Source organism: Octopus bimaculoides, chromosome 2, assembly GCF_046866305.1.
Source record: "Octopus bimaculoides isolate indiv1 chromosome 2, ASM4686630v1, whole genome shotgun sequence".
NCBI lineage: Eukaryota > Metazoa > Mollusca > Cephalopoda > Octopoda > Octopodidae > Octopus > Octopus bimaculoides.
In genome coordinates, this window is record NC_142929.1 from 47218815 (window position 1) to 47238362 (window position 19548).

Sequence of the window (19548 nt, forward strand, 5' to 3'; positions counted from 1 at the left end):
TATGTGTATGCATGTATGTGTATAAGTATTGCTAAGGTGTGTCACCAATCAAAGAATAATGGGCAATTTCTTTCTTCAAAAGCAGTAAACAATAAAATTCCAGTTCCAACTTACTCTGCTGGAAGGCACCAAGTTTTAGGAAATATATCATATTCTTTGGGGAACATCTTACGCATGCGAGTCATATTGCGTGCCAGAAGATCTTTGCGGCAAATTTCGTTCATTCCTGGGAAATGATTGATTTTCTGTGAATCAAATGAACAGAAAATAGTTTTTTTTAATACAAAAATAGGATTTTGTTGTCACAAATTTCAGCAAACATGCACATATGTGGGTGCACAAACACACACTCAAACGTATGCAGACACACATGTACATGCACAAACACATACATGCATATGCAGACACACTTGCATATGCATGCACACACAAATACACACATATATATATACATAAGTATGTGCATACATATATAGACAGTTAATAGGCAAACTCATAAGAGTATCAGGCAGGATGACTTGTGGTATTGATATAGGCTTTCTGCATTTAAAGTTCAAATCCTGCTGTGGTCCACTTTCTCCTTCAAACATTTTTGGGTCAATAAATAAAGAATCAGATTATAGCAGTGGATTGGCAAAATTATTAAGGAAATGAATGAAGTTGCTGATCATATTTAATCCAAACTTCCCCTTTGAGTTCTGGAATGCATATATTGCTTAGGTGCTAAAAAAAATGCACCCTTGCTAACAAGCAGGACAAGTACTGTGAGTAAAATACTTCTTTGACACAATAGCTAAATGATAGTTGCTGTTAGATGGCGTCAACAAGGTTCCTCCTAGTTGGAGACACATGTACCATAATAGTAATAGATATACATGCATGTGTATACAGGTACATACATACATACATGCTTACATACAGGTAAGGTAAGGTGAAGGCACATGTCTCAGTGGTTAGAGTGTCATGACACTTTTATTTCAGGTTGCTCTGGTTCACTCAGCTGTAGAAATGAGTTTCGACATCATTGGTATTAAGCTGTATTGGCCTTTGCCTTTCCCTTGAATAACATCGGTGACAGGAAGAAGGGAGACTGGTATGCCTGGGTGACTGCTGGTCTTCCATAAACAACCTTGTCCAGACTTGTGCATAGGTGGGGAGACCAAAGGGGTCGTTACCCTTTTTTTTACATACATACCTACATGCATACATACATATATTTATCATATGAAGTCAACAGTCTGCCCTGAGTTTATCCACTCAGCCTGGTGCACTGAGCTCTATACAAGGTGTTTGCACTATGAAAAACGTATTATTGATATATTTTACTATTGTTACATTACTATATATATATATGTATGTATATATATATATATATATATATATATATATATATATATATATATATATATATATATATATATATATATATATATATATATATACATATATATATATATATATATATATATATATATATATATATAACTAAAAGTTTCAACTTGATATACCTATCATGCTACTAATAGTTTCCTGTACATGCGTACGTTCATCAGTCACCAATCGCACTATACTCCCAAAACTTTAGCTTAAATAGAGGAACTGTTTAGAACTGGCACAAAGATAAAACATGTCTACTAATGGAAGATACCACCTTGGTGGGTAAAAAAAACTAATGGAAGATACCACCTTGATGGATAAAATAAAATAAAATATAAATATTTTACTTTACTTTATCTTATTTTACCCTTTAAGATGGTTTCTTCCATTAGACATGTTTTATCTTTGTGGCAGTACTATATTTGTTCTTCTATTTAAACTAAAGTTTTGGGAGTATAGTGCAATTGGTGCCTGATGAATGTGAGCATGTATGGGAAACTATTAGTAGCTTGATAGGTACATGCAGTTGAAACGTTTAGTAATACTGAACTCTCATTGAATGGAGTACTCTTCATATTGACTTCTGGAGAATCTACTAGAATAGATGCAAGTGCTAATTTATAAAAACATGTGACATATTAATAAAAATCTGTAAATATACAACCATCCAGATATCTGAGTACCTTATTATTTTTTTGAATATATATATATATATATATATATATATATATATATATATATATATATATATATATATATACATATATATATATACATACATATATATACATACACATACATACAGGCATGCATGCATCCACGTATACATACATACATACATACATACATACAAACATGCATACATACAAAAAAAGACTGTCCTGAAATAAACTTAGAAAATCCCTCTGTTATGGAATACATTCATAAACACCAACTCAAGGAATACTGGTGGAATATTCCCATCAAAACTTCTGTCAAATGTAAACATAACAGGCCGGATATTGTTGTTTGGGACTGAAGAGCAAAGATATGTACCATCATAGAGGTCAGCTGCTCTACAGATATAAATATCTCTTGGAAAATCAAAGAAAAAGAGGATATCTATGGACAACTGCTTCGAAACCTCCAGATTCTATATCCAGACTATGAATTCATATTCAAACCGATAACAATTGGAGCACTAGGTTTTGTTAGTAAATGCTTAAAGGAGAACCTGGATGAACTAGGATTTTCAGAAAAAGAAATCAACCGGCTAATCCATACATTACAAGTCCAATCTGTGAGTGGAACAGTAAAAATATGTAAAACTTTTCTCAAGTGCCAAATATGAATTTGTCTGTGTTAACTACATCCCAAAGATGGAACCTTGTATCTTTGTTGGAAACTGGCTCCCTCCTCAGTGGAAGATTTATAATAATTAAGAAATAGAAGAGACATACATACATACATACATACATACATACATACATACATACATACATACATACATATATACTTAGAGACAATTGCATGAATAAACAAATAAAACTTAGGTTTGATATATAAAATATATATACATATACATACAAAGTAAGCAAAGACAGAATATTCACAGATAATGAATACTCAAGTATAAATATATAGATATTAACAGATCAAACTTACACAGAAAAAAATGACAGAGAAAGTTAAAGGGAAGTCATTAGCCCATATGAAGTCATGCCCATATGGAGTCTTGTAATGCAATCAGATAGGGAGGGGGTGGTTTAATAGAAAAACAGCCCTTAACAGGTGAGATCTTTATGGGCACTTAGTAGGATCTTGAACCCTTAGTGTGAAACCAGCTGCTAAGATTGGCTATAATGGATATATAATACTGTACACTTTGATATATATATATATATATATATATATCATCATCATCATCGCTTAACGTCCGCTTTACATGCTAGCATGGGTTGGACGATTTGACTGAGGACTGGTGAACCAGATAGCTACACCAGGCTCCAATCTGATTTGGCAGAGTTTCTACAGCTGGATGCCCTTCCTAACGCCAACCACTCAGAGAGTGTAGTGGGTACTGGCAACGGCCACGCTCGAAATGGTGTATTTTACGTGCCACCTGCACAGGAGCCAGTCCAGCGGTACTAAAAGAAAAAATTAATGCTTTTGTCCCTTTCAACGATTCAATATATATATATACATCATCATTACCATCATTTAGCGTCCATTTTCCAAGCTGGCATGGATTGGACGGTTTAGGTGCTGAACAGCTGAAGGGTCATTCTAGCTCCATGTCTGTTTTGGCATAGTTTCTGCAGTTGGATGTCCTTCCTAACACCACACACACACACACATATATATATATATATACAGGGGTTGGACAAAATAATGGAAACACCTAGCATCATAGCATCATAATTTTGAAATATCTACAAAACTGTCAAAAGCTTGTTTTTTTTTTTTTTGTTTTTTGATTATTATTAGTGTTGGTTAATATATTTTGCTAAAATTGCTGTTTAGCTTCAGATATCATCAGAAAAAGGTAATTAAAATTCCTTAAAATAACAGATCTATTGGACTTTCAAAGAGGTCAAATTGTTGGTGCTCGTATGGCAGGCACTAATGTAACGAAAACAGCTGCAATGTTTGGTGTATCAAGAAGTACTGTCTTGAAAGTAATGACAGCCTTTGAGAAAGAGGGAAAAACCTCCTCGTCAAAACAAAACTCCAGAAGAAAACCAAAACTTTCAGATAGGGACCATTGGACTCTTACACGAATTGTTAGAAAGGATCACATAAGTACGGCTCCCAAAATTACTGCAGAGCTTAATGACTACCTCGAGAACCCAGCTTACACAAACACTGTTCACTGGGTTTCCGTTATTTTGTCCAACCCCTGTATATATATGTGTATGTGTGAATGTGTGTGTGTGTGTGTGTGTGTGTGTGTGTGTGTGTGTGCATGTGTGTGTATGAATGTATGCGTATATGCATGTACGTGTGCGTAGGTATGTATGTATGTAAGTATGTATGCATGTATGTATGTATGTATGTATGTATGTATGTGTGTGTCTGAGTCTGCATTTGTGTTTGTGCGTACTCTGGTCTACACATCATGTGATGTTTGTAAAAGAGCATCATCATCATAATCATCATCCAAGTAAGGTTGTTCAGTTTAAGTCTTCTTGAAAAAACATGTCCCAGCTATGGGAACATATTATCTTGCTTGGGAAACAGGTGAGGATCAGCAACAAGAAGAGCACCCAGCCACAGTAAACCTGCCTCAACAAATTACGTCTGACCCATGCAAGCATGGAAATGTGGACATTAAATGATGATGATAATGATGATTAGAATCATGATGATGTGTGTGTGTGTGTGTACCTATATCCTTTACAGACTCTTTTTCATCATCATTGTCATTATAAATAATTACCATCATCAAATTTTTCATATCAATTTTATCATACGATCAAGACATCTTTCAAAGCAGTGTAGAACATTCTTTATTGATCTAACCCATGTCCTTTCACAATACCACCCAGCTTCTTTTAAAATTAAACCAGACTACTTAGCTGTTTACCTTATCTCTGTCCCTTTTTTTAGTACTGCTACTACTACTACTACTACTACTACTACTACTACTACTACTACTACTGCTACTGCTGCTACTACTACTACTACTACTGCTGCTGCTGCTGCTGCTATTATTACTACCACTATTACAACTTTTACCAGCACCACCATCACAAAGACCACCACCAACACCAACAACACCATCAATAAGACCACTACCACCACCACCACCACCACCACCACTACTCATATCACCATCAGCACCACCTCTACCACCACTACTTTTACCACCATCATCACGGAAACTATGACCACAACCATGACCACCACCACCACCACCACTACTATTACTTTTACCACCACCATCACCACAACCACGATCACCACCACTACTACTACTGCTCCTACTACTACCAGTACTACTGGTGCTGCCGCTGCTGTCAGCCATTATCTCAAACAGAACTTTCAAGCCAATTTTACATTTCTCAACATTCACACAAATTACATTTTTTTTTTCCCTTCCTTTTTTTTTGGAAACAGCAAACCCAATCTGATACACAGCCGGCATCGTCCATTCACACAAGAGTTCAGCATCTATCTTACATACATTCCATCTTACACTTCCAAAGAAACCTATTTAATATTTTACTCTCTGACCTCTCTGAAGAGATCTGCTGCTCTCCATAAGCTATCTTTTGCACTTCTGCCACATGCATCAAACACCCCGACCTTTCTACATCTTGAAGGAGCAGAATACCAATAAGGCTAGCCATTCTGCAGTGTTCTTGGAAATGCCTTTAACTTTTAAATGTTATACTACTGATGTATATGCAATTGCATAGGAATGTGTATGTGCATAATTACACACAGGCATGGCTATGTGGTAAGAAGTTTGCTTCCCAACCACATGGCTCTGGGTTCAATCCCATGGCATGGCACTTTCGGCAAGTGCTTTCTACTATAGTGTTAGGCCAACCAAAGACTTATGAGTGGATTTGATAGATGGCAACTAAAAGAAACCTGTTGTGTGTGTGTGAGTGTGTGTGTATATATATTTATATATATATATATATGCGAAAGATTCTCTTGGCCCGTTTGCCTTCAGACAGAAACTAACAGAAGCCTTCGTGTGTGTGTGTGTGCGTGCGTGCATGCATGTGTGTGTGTTCATCCCCCACCACTGCTTGACAACCAGTGTTGGTGTGTTTACATCCCCATAACTTAGCAATTCGGCAAAAGAGAGCACTAGAATAAAGTACCAGGCTAAAAAAAAAAGTAAGTACTGGGATTGGTTCATTTGATTAAAAAATTCTTCCAGGCGGTGTCACAGCATGTGAAGAGTAACAATTTCTTCTAAACGAGAATGAAGTCCTTCCTCAGGAAAATAACAAAGAAAATGCAGAAGAACAAAATGAAATATGATATTTGTCAAAAATCAAACAAGTCAAGAGAAAAAAATTACATATTTGTAGTGTCGTAGACTCTCCAAGAAGTTGTAATGACACAAGAACAGGTGCAGAATATAAACAATACGCAAAGGCGGTGAGCTGGCAGAAATGTTAGCAGGTCAGGTGAAATGCTTAGCAGTATTTTGTCTGTCTTTATATTCTGAGTTCAAATTATGCAGAGGTCAACTTTGCCTTTCATCCTTTCTGGGTCGATAAATTAAGTACCAGTTGCATACTGGGATTGATCTAATCGACTGGCCCCCACCCAACCCCCAAAATTTCGGGCCTTGTGCCTAGGGTGGAAAAGAATACACAAAGGATAATAAAATTAAACATAAAACAGGATTTCGAGTTTCAAAAAAAGAACACCTTCAAAATGTTAGTTTTTCATAAAGAAAATGCCCATCTGATAAAGGTACACCAGGCAAATGCATCACAATCATATGTGCATGACATGGTGATCTCATATCAAGACAAACAGTGCATGATCTTGAAATGGGGCCCATTTAGAATTTTGTTCTGGTCGAGTAGCCCATCCTTCTCAAAAGGTCCATCATCATCATCATCATCATCATTGCTTAACGTCAGTTTTCCATGCTGGAATGTGTTGGACGGTTTGACTGAGGCCTAGCAAGCCAGTAGGCTGCACCAGGCTCCAATCTAATCTGGCAAGGTTTCTACAGCTGGATGCCCTTCCTAACGCCAACCACTTCAAGAGTGCTTTTTAGATGCCACTGTCATGGGAGCCAAGTCAGGTAGCACTGGCATTGACCACATTCAGATGGTGCTTTTTATGTGCCACCGGCACACGAGCCAGTCAGGGGGCACTGACATTGACCATGTTCGGATGGTGCTTTTTACATGCCACCAGTACAAGAGCCAGTCAGGGGGCACTGGCATCAACCCACACTTGAATGGTGCTTATCATGTGCCAAGAGCAAGGGTGCTAGTCAGGTAGCACTGGCCTCAGCCATGATTCTGAGCGTAATATGAGAACATAATTTGAGAAACAGTCATGAGAAACAGAAAGGATCATGAAGGGTTCAACTCAAAACTGGTCCCAAACTCTTTCAGGTTACATTTCTGTAAATTACATCTTGTTTTTAATTATTTCTGTTTTATTATACTTCTTTATTTCCATGCGAATATCTGTGTATATACACATGCATGTGTATGTATGTCAGTGTTCGGTTTTATTTCAAGGTTTCATGCCAATAGAGAAAGAGTTGGTTTCTAACCTAGATTCAAGGCTCCTTCATTGGAATTTCAACACCAACAACAGGGTATTTTTGCTTGTATATATGTATGTATGTATGTATGTATGTATGTATGTATGTATGTATGTAAGTGTGTATGTATGCATGTATGTATGTATGCAGATTTGTATGTTTTGCTTTATGTATGTATGTATTCTCATGCATGTAGTTGCATATCTAGACAAGCTGATGTGTATTTAAATGATAAACCTCGCTATAGATGGAGTGATCTATGGGATCACCCACATTAAACGGGTAGAAGATTGTCACTGGGGCGCAGGAGGGTAGCTTAATTTGGTATGTAGGTATGCATGTATAGCACTCAGTACACTCGGCAAAGTGCTTGGCATTGGATGGGCCAAAACAGACAATGGAGCCTTGTGCAACTCCCAGCCTTACCAGTTCCTGTCAAACCATCCAATCTATGCCAGCACGGAAAACAGACATTAAATGATGATGATGATGATGATATGTGTGTGTAAGTGTGTTCGTGTGCATATGTGCATGTGTGTGCATCTTTAAAATTCTTAATACATATATTGCATAACATCTCTTAATCCCCTGCTTTCATAGTTCATAAGTGTTTTTTTTTTCACACAGCATATTATCCTTTCCTTATAACCCCTAGTGAAAAGTTTACACGTTTTATATCTCTATGAGCCCTTGTGACTAACAAAGAAAAGATCATCATCATCATCATCACCATCATAAGCAACAGCAGCAGCAGCAGCAGCAGCAGTAGCAGCAGTAGCATTAGTAGTTCTTTTTCCCTTTTCTTTTCTTTTTGTTTGTTTATTTTTTAGGCTCTCCATACAAATTTCTGTATGACCTCACCACTTCTTGCCAGATCATCGTTGGATACTCACAGCGCCTCCCATTCACAATTCACACTGCATGTATAAATCAAAACCACAGCACTTCCATTCACACACTCAAATCATGTGCACTTGCACACCTAACTGCAACAATTCCAACACACGGCCTGCATACATAACAAAATACATACATTCACTTAAGTATTATTACAACAGCATACTCATCCCCAAATTAAATTGGTTTATGGTTGGTAAGTCACTTATATTTCCAAGGTAAAGTGAACCAGAAAAAAGTACAAGCATTACATAGCAACACAAGACTACACAGTAAAAGAACCCTACCCTAAATGCTTTCAACTATTTCCGATGAGGCACAATTTTGTATCACATATAGTTCACAGGTGTGTCATGAGATTTGGAGACTAGCTGGAAAAATGACAGGATTTTTAGATAACTTAAGTATTTTTGATGCACTACATTCATGCATGTGTATTTTCTTGCAGCGAAGTGCAATGCACGAGCCCATCCCTGTTTCAAAACAATTTTAATACTCATTTCTCTTTTATATATAAAATATTAATCTCTTGAAAAAGCTATTTGTGTGCTGCTATAATACTTTTAACACCTTCTTTCAGTATGCTGTAAATTGAAAGACATTGCAGTAATAGAAAAAAAAAAAAGAAAAAAAACCTCTGCTCTTATACAGCTGTTTCACCTTCCTCTTTTACTCTTTTACTTGTTTCAGTTATGTAAGTGTGGCCATACTGGAGCACCGCCTTTTTAGTCGAGCAAATCAACCCCAAGACTTATTCTTTGTAAGCCTAGTACTTATTCTATCGGTCTCTTTTGCCGAACCACTAAGTTACGGGGACGTAAATACACCAGCATCGGTTGTCAAGCGATGTTGGGGGGACAAACACAGACACACAAACATATACATACACACATATATTTACATATATACGTTGGGCTCCTTTCAGTTTTCGTCTACCAAATCCACTCACAAGGTTTTGGTCGGCCCGAGGTTATAGTAGAAGACACTTGCCCAAGGTGCCACGCAGTGGGACTGAACCCAGAACCATGTGGTTCGTAAGCAAGCTACTTACCACACAGCCACTCCTGTGCCTATGATGAAAGGCAAAGTTGACCTCAGTAGAATTTGAACACAGAACGTAGTGACGGGAGAAATACTGCAAAGCATTTTGTCCAGCGTGCTAACGATTCTGCCAGCACACTGTCCATTGTGGGAATCAAACTCACTTCCTAGAAATTTATGGAATAAATATGGCAAGGCATTTTGTCTGCTGCTCTAATAATTCCATGGAGATGTGTGGCTTAGTGGTTGGAGGTGTTGCACTTGTGATCGTAAGATAGTGGTTTCAGTTCCTGGATCAGGTGATGTGTTGTGTTTTTGAACAAAGCATTTCATTTCGCGTTACCCTGTTTTACTCAGTTGGCAGAAATGAGTAATCATACAACAGACTGTCATCCTGTCCGGAAGGAGTGGGGGTAGATATATGCCACAGAATCCTGGGGAAACTGACCTTATGAGACTTGGGAAGGACCTTTGATCCTTTATTTTTGTTTTAATCAGACGATTCTACCAATCCATTCCCCTAACTGCTGCTGTTGCTGCCACTGCTGCTGCTGCTGATGATGATGATGATGATGATGATGACGATAAGGAGGAGGGGGATAGTGGTGATGGCAGTGATGGTGGTAGTGGTGGTGATAATGTGGTGGTGGTGGTGGTGGTGATTGACTCTCAAATCAAACTCTACACTCAAACAAGAAAAAACAAACCCTGGATATTGTGGTCTTTGGTGTACTACTGCTTGAAATAATGAAAAATGTCTATGACTATAAAGGCTTTAACCATAGGTCTGCTGAGTAAAAGTTGACCTGGGGTTAAACAACAAAGGTACAGAGTAAAGACCACCTTTCAGTCATAAGTGACCATCGAATTGCACCTAGAAAGTTCCCTTCCATGGCACAAGTCCAGGCAAGGTTGCCTGTGGGAGATCAGCAGTCACCTCTCTAAGTCAGCCTCTCCTCTCTAAGCCACTCATGTTATTCAAAGGAAAGGCAAAAGCTGATACAGCTTGGCACTCATATCATTGCAACTCATTTCTACAGCTGAGTGAACTGGATCAATGTGAAATAAAGTGTCTTTCTCAAAAACACAACACATAGCCCATTGTGGGAATCGAACTTGACACTCTAAGCACTGAGCCATGTGCCTTCATTGATTAAACAACTACAATAGGTATAATTACAGCACATTTTCAGCTTGTGGTCATGTGTTTGTGTGCCAGAACCAGAAGTTTACAACTGATTTTAGCATACACAGATGCAAAACTAACTTCTTGGAAGATCCATCAAAGGCATTTTTCCGTTATATCTTCTTCCCCTATCACAAAACTTTGTGTTAGTTTGACAAGGTCAGCTTCTCCAGGTCACCTTCCCTTCATTCTCATACATGATCTTGTAATGTCTGTAAAACATAGCTTGCATGAGTGCTGCCTACTATCCACACTAATAAGATCAGCAGGTGAAAGTCAGCCTGCAGTTGACTCAAGGATAATTATCTGAGCTCAAAATATGCAATGCCTTTATCAAAGAAATAAAACATCCACCACTTTGAAGATTGCAAGCTAAGTATGAATAAGACACTTCAAATTGTGTGTATGTCACCAAACACAGCAAGCAAATGTAAATCAAGCGTGTGTAATATATATAGGGCAATCTCAAAACACTGAACCTTATGAAGGGGATGACAGAGGAGTGAGATATGGGGCACGTTGCTGTACTCAAGAAGATCCACCCACCACAACATAATTGAGACTTTAAAATTAAGGTGCCGTGTAAAAAGCATTGGTGTGAGTACTGGTGCCACAAAAAACGGGCTGGTGCTGGTGCCAGTTAAAAACCACTGGTGATGGTGCCGCATAGAAAGCAGCCAGTACACTCTGTAGAGTGGTTAGCATTAGGAAGGACATCCAGCTGTGGAAACCAAGTCAAAACAGACTGTGAAACCTGGTGCAGCCCCTGGTCTTACTAGTTCCCGTCAAGCCATCCAACCTATGCCAGCATGGAAAACAGATGCTAGATGTTGCTGATGATGATGAACAGAAAACAGCTGTGGTATTCAAAGCTTTATAGGACATGCCAACATTATGTTCTATTAAGCCTTGAAATGTGTGTCCTATAAATGCCTGAATATCATACCTATTTTCTGCTTATTATTTTTTCTATTGTTTGGCTTGTACACCACACTCTAGCCTATTCCAAGTTTGGTACCTTATGTCTTACATTACTAGATATCAAGACAGATTGCAAAGACCACTACTAAGCCTGATTTTGGTAGCATATCATACTTTACTTTTTACTGTACCTCCTTTATTATTGACATATATATATATGATAGTAAGTAAATGTGTTTTAAAAAAGATTTACAAGAAACTCACAGTTTGTAGGGAATAAATGTTTGATTGTTGATCGTATTTGGAAAAAAACTGACAGGAATTTGTATGCATGTGTTTATTTGTATGTATAGATGTATTTGTATGTATGTATGTATGAGTGTGTATTCTCTGTGTATATATATGGTAGTAAGCAAATGTGTGAAAAAAGATTTTCCAAAAACTCAGTTTGTAGGGAATAAAAGTTTGTCGATTGCATTTATGTATGTGTGTATTTGTGTATGTATGTGTGTATGTTTGTCGATCGCATTTATGTATGTATATATGTATGTATTAGTGTGTATTTTATGTATATATATATATATATATATATATATATATATATATATATATATATATGGTAGTAAGTAAAGGTGTTTCAAAATAAATTTTAAAGAAACTCAGAGTTTGTAGGGAAAAAATGTTTGACCGCCGATCATATTGGGAAAAGACTGACAGGTATTTGTGTGTATGTGTTTATTTGCATGTATGTGTGTATTTGTACGTATGTATGTATGTATGAGTGTGTATTCTCTGTGTATATATATGGTAGTACGTAAATGTGAGAAAAAAGATTTTACAAAAACTCACAGTTTGTAGGGAAAAGTAAATGTGTTTTAATAAAGAGTGGATCGTATTTGAAAAGGATGGGCAGGTATTTGAATGTATGGGTGTATTTGTATGTATGTGTGAGTGTGTATTGTGTCATGTGACATTATGGATTGACCCTGGCCCTCTGGCGAATATCCGACATGTCATGTAATGTTATGGAATGGGTCTGTCCCTCTGGCGAATATCCCGACATGTCATGTAACGCTATGAGTTGGGTCTACCCCTCTGGCAAATCCCCGACATGTGATGTAATGTTATGGATTGGGTCTGCCCCTCTGGCAAATATCCGACATGTCATGTAACGTTATAAATTGTGTTTGCCCCTCTGGCAAATCTCCGACATGTCATGTAACATTATAGATTGGGTCTGCCCCATTGGCGAATCCCTGACATGTCATGTAACATTATGTGTTGGGTCTGCTCCTCTGGCGAATATCCGACATGTCATGTAACGTTATGAATTGTGTCTGCCCCTCTGGCAAATCTCAGACATGTCATGTAACGTTATGAATTGGATCTGGCCCTTTGGCGAATATCCGACATGACATGTAATGTTATGCATTGGGTCTGCCCCTCTGGCAAATATCCGGCATGTCATGTAACATTGTGCATTGGGTCTGCCTCTCTGGCGAATATCCGACATGACATGTAATGTTATGCGTTGGGTCTGCCTCTCTGGCGAATATCCGACATGACATGTAATGTTATGCATTGGGTCTGCCCCTCTGGCAAATATCCGACATGTCATGTAATGTTATGGGTTGGGTCTGCCCCTCTGGCGAATATCCGACATGTCATGTAATGTTATGGATTGGGTCTGCCGCTCTGGCGAATATCCGACATGTCATGTAATGTTATGGGTTGGGTTTGCCCCTTTGGAGAATATCCGACATGTCATGTAATGTTATGGGTTGGGTCTGCCCCTCTGGCGAATATCCGACATGTCATGTAATGTTATGGATTGGGTCTCCCCCTTTGGCGAATATCCGACATGTCATGCAATGTTATGCATTGGGTCTGCCCCTCTGGCAAATATCCGGCATGTCATGTAACATTATGCGTTGGGTCTGCCCCTCTGGCGAATCCCTGACATGTCATGTAACATTATGCGTTGGGTCTGCCTCTCTGGCGAATATCAGACATGACATGTAATGTTATGCATTGGGTCTGCCCCTCTGGCAAATATCCGACAAGTCATGTAATGTTATGGGTTGGGTCTGCCCCTCTGGCGAATATCCGATATGTCATGTAATGTTATGGATTGGGTCTGCCGCTCTGGCGAATATCCGACATGTCATGTAATGTTATGGAATGGGTCTGCCCCTCTGGCGAATATCCCGACATGTCATGTAACGCTATGAGTTGGGTCTACCCCTCTGGCAAATCCCCGACATGTGATGTAATGTTATGGATTCGGTCTGCCCCTCTGGCAAATATCCGACATGTCATGTAACGTTATAAATTGTGTCTGCCCCTCTGGCAAATCTTCGACATGTCATGTAACATTATGGATTGGGTCTGCCCCATTGGCGAATCCCTGACATGTCATGTAACATTATGTGTTGGGTCTGCTCCTCTGGCGAATATCCGACATGTCATGTAACGTTATGAATTGTGTCTGCCCCTCTGGCAAATCTCCGACATGTCATGTAACGTTATGAATTGGATCTGGCCCTTTGGCGAATATCCGACATGACATGTAATGTTATGCATTGGGTCTGCCCCTCTGGCAAATATCCGGCATGTCATGTAACATTGTGCGTTGGGTCTGCCTCTCTGGCGAATATCCGACATGACATGTAATGTTATGCGTTGGGTCTGCCTCTCTGGCGAATATCCGACATGACATGTAATGTTATGCATTGGGTCTGCCCCTCTGGCAAATATCCGACATGTCATGTAATGTTATGGGTTGGGTCTGCCCCTCTGGCGAATATCCAACATGTCATGTAATGTTATGGATTGGGTCTGCCGCTCTGGCGAATATCCGACATGTCATGTAATGTTATGGGTTGGGTTTGCCCCTTTGGAGAATATCCGACATGTCATGTAATGTTATGGGTTGGGTCTGCCCCTCTGGCGAATATCCGACATGTCATGTAATGTTATGGATTGGGTCTCCCGCTTTGGCGAATATCCGACATGTCATGCAATGTTATGCATTGGGTCTGCCCCTCTGGCAAATATCCGGCATGTCATGTAACATTATGCGTTGGGTCTGCCCCTCTGGCGAATCCCTGACATGTCATGTAACATTATGCGTTGGGTCTGCCCCTCTGGCGAATATCCGACATGTCATGTAATGTTATGGATTGGGTCTGCCGCTCTGGCGAATATCCGACATGTCATGTAATGTTATGGGTTGGGTCTTCCCCTTTGGAGAATATCTGACATGTCATGTAATGTTATGGGTTGGGTCTGCCCCTTTGGAGAATATCCGACATGTCATGTAATGTTATGGGTTGGGTCTGCCCCTTTGGCGAATATCCGACATGTCATGTAATGTTATGGGTTGGGTCTGCCCCTTTGGAGAATATCCGACATGTCATGTAATGTTATGGATTGGGTCTGCCGCTCTGGCGAATATCCGACATGTCATGTAATGTTATGGGTTGGGTCTGCCCCTTTGGAGAATATCCGACATGTCATGTAATGTTATGGGTTTTGTCTGCCCCTCTGGCGAATATCTGACATGTCATGCAATGTTATGGATTGGGTCTGCCCCTCTGGCAAATATCCGACATGTCATGTAATGTTATGGGTTTTGTCTGCCCCTCTGGCGAATATCCGACATGTCACGTAACGTTATGGATTGGGTCTGCCCCTCTGGCGAATATCCGACATGTCATGTAATGTTATGGGTTGGGTCTGCCCCTTTGGAGGATATCCGACATGTCATGTAATGTTATGGGTTGGGTCTGCCCTTCTGGCGAGTATCCGACATGTCATGTAATGTTATGGATTGGGTCTGCCCTTCTGGCGAATATCTGACATGTCATGTAACGTTATGAGTTGGGTCTACCCCTCTGGCAAATCCCCGACATGTGATGTAATGTTATGGATTGGGTCTGCCCCTCTGGCAAATCCCTGACATGTCATGTAACATTATAGATTCGGTCTGCCCCTCTGGCAAATATCCGACATGTCATGTAACGTTATAAATTGTGTCTGCCCCTCTGGCAAATCTCCGACATGTCATGTAACATTATGCGTTCTGTCTGCCCCTCTGGCAAATCTCCGACATGTCATGTAACGTTATGAATTGTGTCTGCCCCTCTGGCAAATCTCCGACATGTCATGTAACGTTATGAATTGGATCTGGCCCTTTGGCGAATATCCGACATGACATGTAATGTTATGCATTGGGTCTGCCCCTCTGACAAATATCCGACATGTCATGTAATGTTATGGGTTTTGTCTGCCCCTCTGGCGAATATCTGACATGTCATGTAACGTTATGGATTGGGTCTGCCCCTCTGTCGAATATACGACATGTCATGTAATGTTATGGATTGGGTCTGCCCCTCTGGCGAATATCCGACATTTCATGTAATGTTATGGGTTGGGTCTGCTCCTTTGGAGGATATCCGACATGTCATGTAATGTTATGGGTTGGGTCCAGGGCTTGAAACTGGTTTTATAAAACCGGTTAGAACCGGTTTTATATTATGATCAGTAAAACCGAAACGGATTTGCCAAAACCGATTTTAATGCTTGTTTCTATTTTTTTTTCTTCGCAAAACATTTCTTCATTTTTTTACTTTGAAGAAATATCATTGAAACTGAACTAACTGAACTGTGGTCGGTCGCCTTTAGTTGTGAGTGCTGTCTGTTTCATTGAAACATATCGCAACATATCAATTCTAACCTTCTCTCCCCTTGAACCATAGATCAGGACCTTGTCATTTCCTTCGCTAACCCTTGGCTGCCTCTTTGAATTTGGAGGTAACCGAGTTTATTCATAGCAAGTCAAGGGGATGCTGTTAGTCTTCAGCCAGGTGATCTTTCCCATTGAGCATATGTAATAACCAGTTCAAGATTCATTTCAAGGAAGTAACACTAACTAATGTTTTTGTTAATTATTTTCATTAGCCCTAACATGATAAAAAGAAAATCAACTGTTTGGAATTTTTTCAATAGGAAAAACAAAGATGAAGCTCAATGCAATAAGTGTGATAAGATCATGAAGTCTTCTGGAGGATCTACTACGTCTCTGATCTTGCACTTGAAGAAAATTCATCAAATCGACATATATCAAGATGCAAACCAGCCTCCTCTCAAAATGACAAGAACAATGGAACACTTTTTAACAAAGAAATCAATGGAAGAAGTTTCAAAGTTAGCTGCTATGGATGGATTCTCTTTCAATTCAATCGCCAAAAGCGATTTTATACAGAGAAATCTTCATAGTCAGAGAGGCAAATATGATAAATTACAACCAACATCTGCAAACGGAGTCAGGAATATGGTAATGAATTATTACATAACCAAGAAAGAAGAACTTATTCATTATTTCGAAAAAGGAGTAGCACTGGCGATTCGCTACTCATTGACATTGGATGAATACACATCAATTCAAAATAAACGATATATGAACATAAATGTTCATGGGAAAGACAATCATTGGTTGTTGGGTCTTATTGAGATCCACGGCTCCCTTAATAGCAGGAGAACAGCAATTTGTGAGAGGATGTCTTATTGAATTTGGATTGGAATTGGATATACACATTGTTGGCTGTACGACGGATGGTGCTTCTATGATGGTGAAATTCGAAAAAGAAATAAGACCTGATCACCAACAATGTCTCACACATTGCATACATCTGTCTGTGATCGACATTCTCTATCAAAAAAATATTGAAAATATTGCCTCAACCGATGACACTGATAAAAAAAGGGAAGAGATCGCTATAACAGACGATAGTGATGATGAAGCTGACATAAGCCAACAGGACATATTTTTTCAAACAGATTTGGCTCATGGAAATGCTTGTTTTCCCCAGCTAAAACTTGAATTTAACAGTTTTAAATAAGGTAAGAAAAATTTCAAAACTTTTCCGTAAATCTCCTACAAAAAATGAAATTTTGCAAGATTTTGTACGAGCGAACTTTGATAACAGAGAATATAAACTTATACTTGATTGCAGAACAAGGTGGAATAGCACATTCCATATGATTGAGAGATTTTTGAAATTGAAAAGCTGCATTCCTAATGCTCTACAAGCAGTACTTTCCACAGATGCCGTGGCTGACGAAGAATGGAAATCTCTTGATTTACTATATGAAATTCTGCATCCAGTAGAAATTATTTTGAAGGCTATTTGCACTGATGATATGGATTTACTGAAAGCGGAATATTCTATAGAATTTTTATTGAATAAACTTAATATCGTCGGCAACCCTTTGGCTCTAAATCTTCGTGAAAGACTTATGCATAGATATAATAAGAGAAGAAATGTTGAAACCTTGACTCTCTTGAGGTATTTACAAAACCTAAGGAAGTTTAAAGGTGGATTAGTTTCTGGACCTTTTCTTTTTTTAACAAAACAACATTTAAGGAAGTATGCTAAACAAAAATATAGGAGATTATTTCCTGAACATGACGCTGAGAACACAACAGAATTATACAAAGAAAATGAAATAGGAGGAGACCTAAAAACAAATGTTACTGTTGTCCCATCTACTTACGAAGGTAATGAACTCATGCGTGAATACACAAGCGCAATGAAGAAAATGAATGAAGAGCCCAAGATAGTAGCAGATGGATTTGAAATCTCTAAAGAATTCGAATATTTTAAAGCAACTTCGAACAGAAGTGAAAAGCTCGAGAAACTTTATAGAGCATTGCTTATGACTGAAGTAACTAGTGTCCAGTCGGAAAGAGCTTTTACAATTACTGGACTTTTCAACACAAAAATTAGGACAAGTTTGTCAGATAAAACACTGAATGCATTGTGTTTTTTAAAAGATTATTTACGAAGGAAAATGAATCATCAAGCAAATCAAGAAACTAGATTGATTCTCAGAAATACAATGACTTGGAAAAACGTTGCATTCCTGATTAAATAAATATAATACCATTATTTTTTGTTATTGCTTGTACATAGATACAGATACAGGCACCACCAACATATTTGTGGATATCAGTCAAACTGTTGCTTTCTCTCTTTCTCTGTTTATGTATATAAACAAAATACAATATATAACAAACTTCTTCATTACAGGGACACCACTCTAAATCCACGAAAACCAGTCTTTAACTGGTTTTGAGAATTACTTGTACTTAAACTCGGTTTTGGGAATTATCGGTTTTCTGCAAGCCCTGGTTGGGTCTGCCCCTTTCGCGAATATCCGACATGTCATGTAATGTTATGGGTTGGGTCTGCCCCTTTGGAGAATATCTGACATGTCATGTAATGTTATGGGTTGGGTCTGCCCCTTTGGAGAATATCCGACATGTCATGTAATGTTATGGGTTGGGTCTGCCCCTTTCGCGAATATCCGACATGTCATGTAATGTTATGGATTGGGTCTGCCCCTCTGGCGAATATCCGACATGTCATGTAATGTTATGGGTTGGGTCTGCCCCTTTGGTGAATATCTGACTTGTCATGTAATGTTATGGGTTGGGTCTGCTCCTTTGGTGAATATCCGACATGTCATGTAATGTTATGGATTGGGTTTGCCCATTTGGTGAATATCCGACACGTCATGTAATGTTATGGGTTGGGTCTGCCCCTTTGGCGAATATCCGACATATCATGTAATGTTATGGATTGGGTCTGCCCCTCTGGCGAATATCCGACATGTCATGTAATGTTATGGGTTGGGTCTGCCCCTTTGGTGAATATCTGACTTGTCATGTAATGTTATGGGTTGGGTCTGCTCCTTTGGTGAATATCCGACATGTCATGTAATGTTATGGATTGGGTCTGCCCATTTGGTGAATATCTGACACGTCATGTAATGTTTTGGATGGGTCTGCCCCTTTGGCGAATATCCGACATGTCATGTAATGTTA

The 19548-nt window shown here is 38.9% G+C and overlaps 1 protein-coding gene across 7 annotated transcripts in view; it reads right to left on the reverse strand.

The window, feature by feature from the left end:
• Nucleotides 1–19548, reverse strand: part of LOC106875928 (tubulin polyglutamylase ttll6) — a 420072-nt gene that overhangs the window by 148929 nt on the left and 251595 nt on the right. For all 7 annotated transcript variants that reach the window (XM_014924244.3, XM_089344881.1, XM_014924246.3 and 4 more), the window contains one exon: nt 115–245. In XM_014924244.3, coding sequence (XP_014779730.1) covers nt 115–245 — 131 coding nt within the window. The remainder of the gene's footprint in view (nt 1–114; nt 246–19548) is intronic.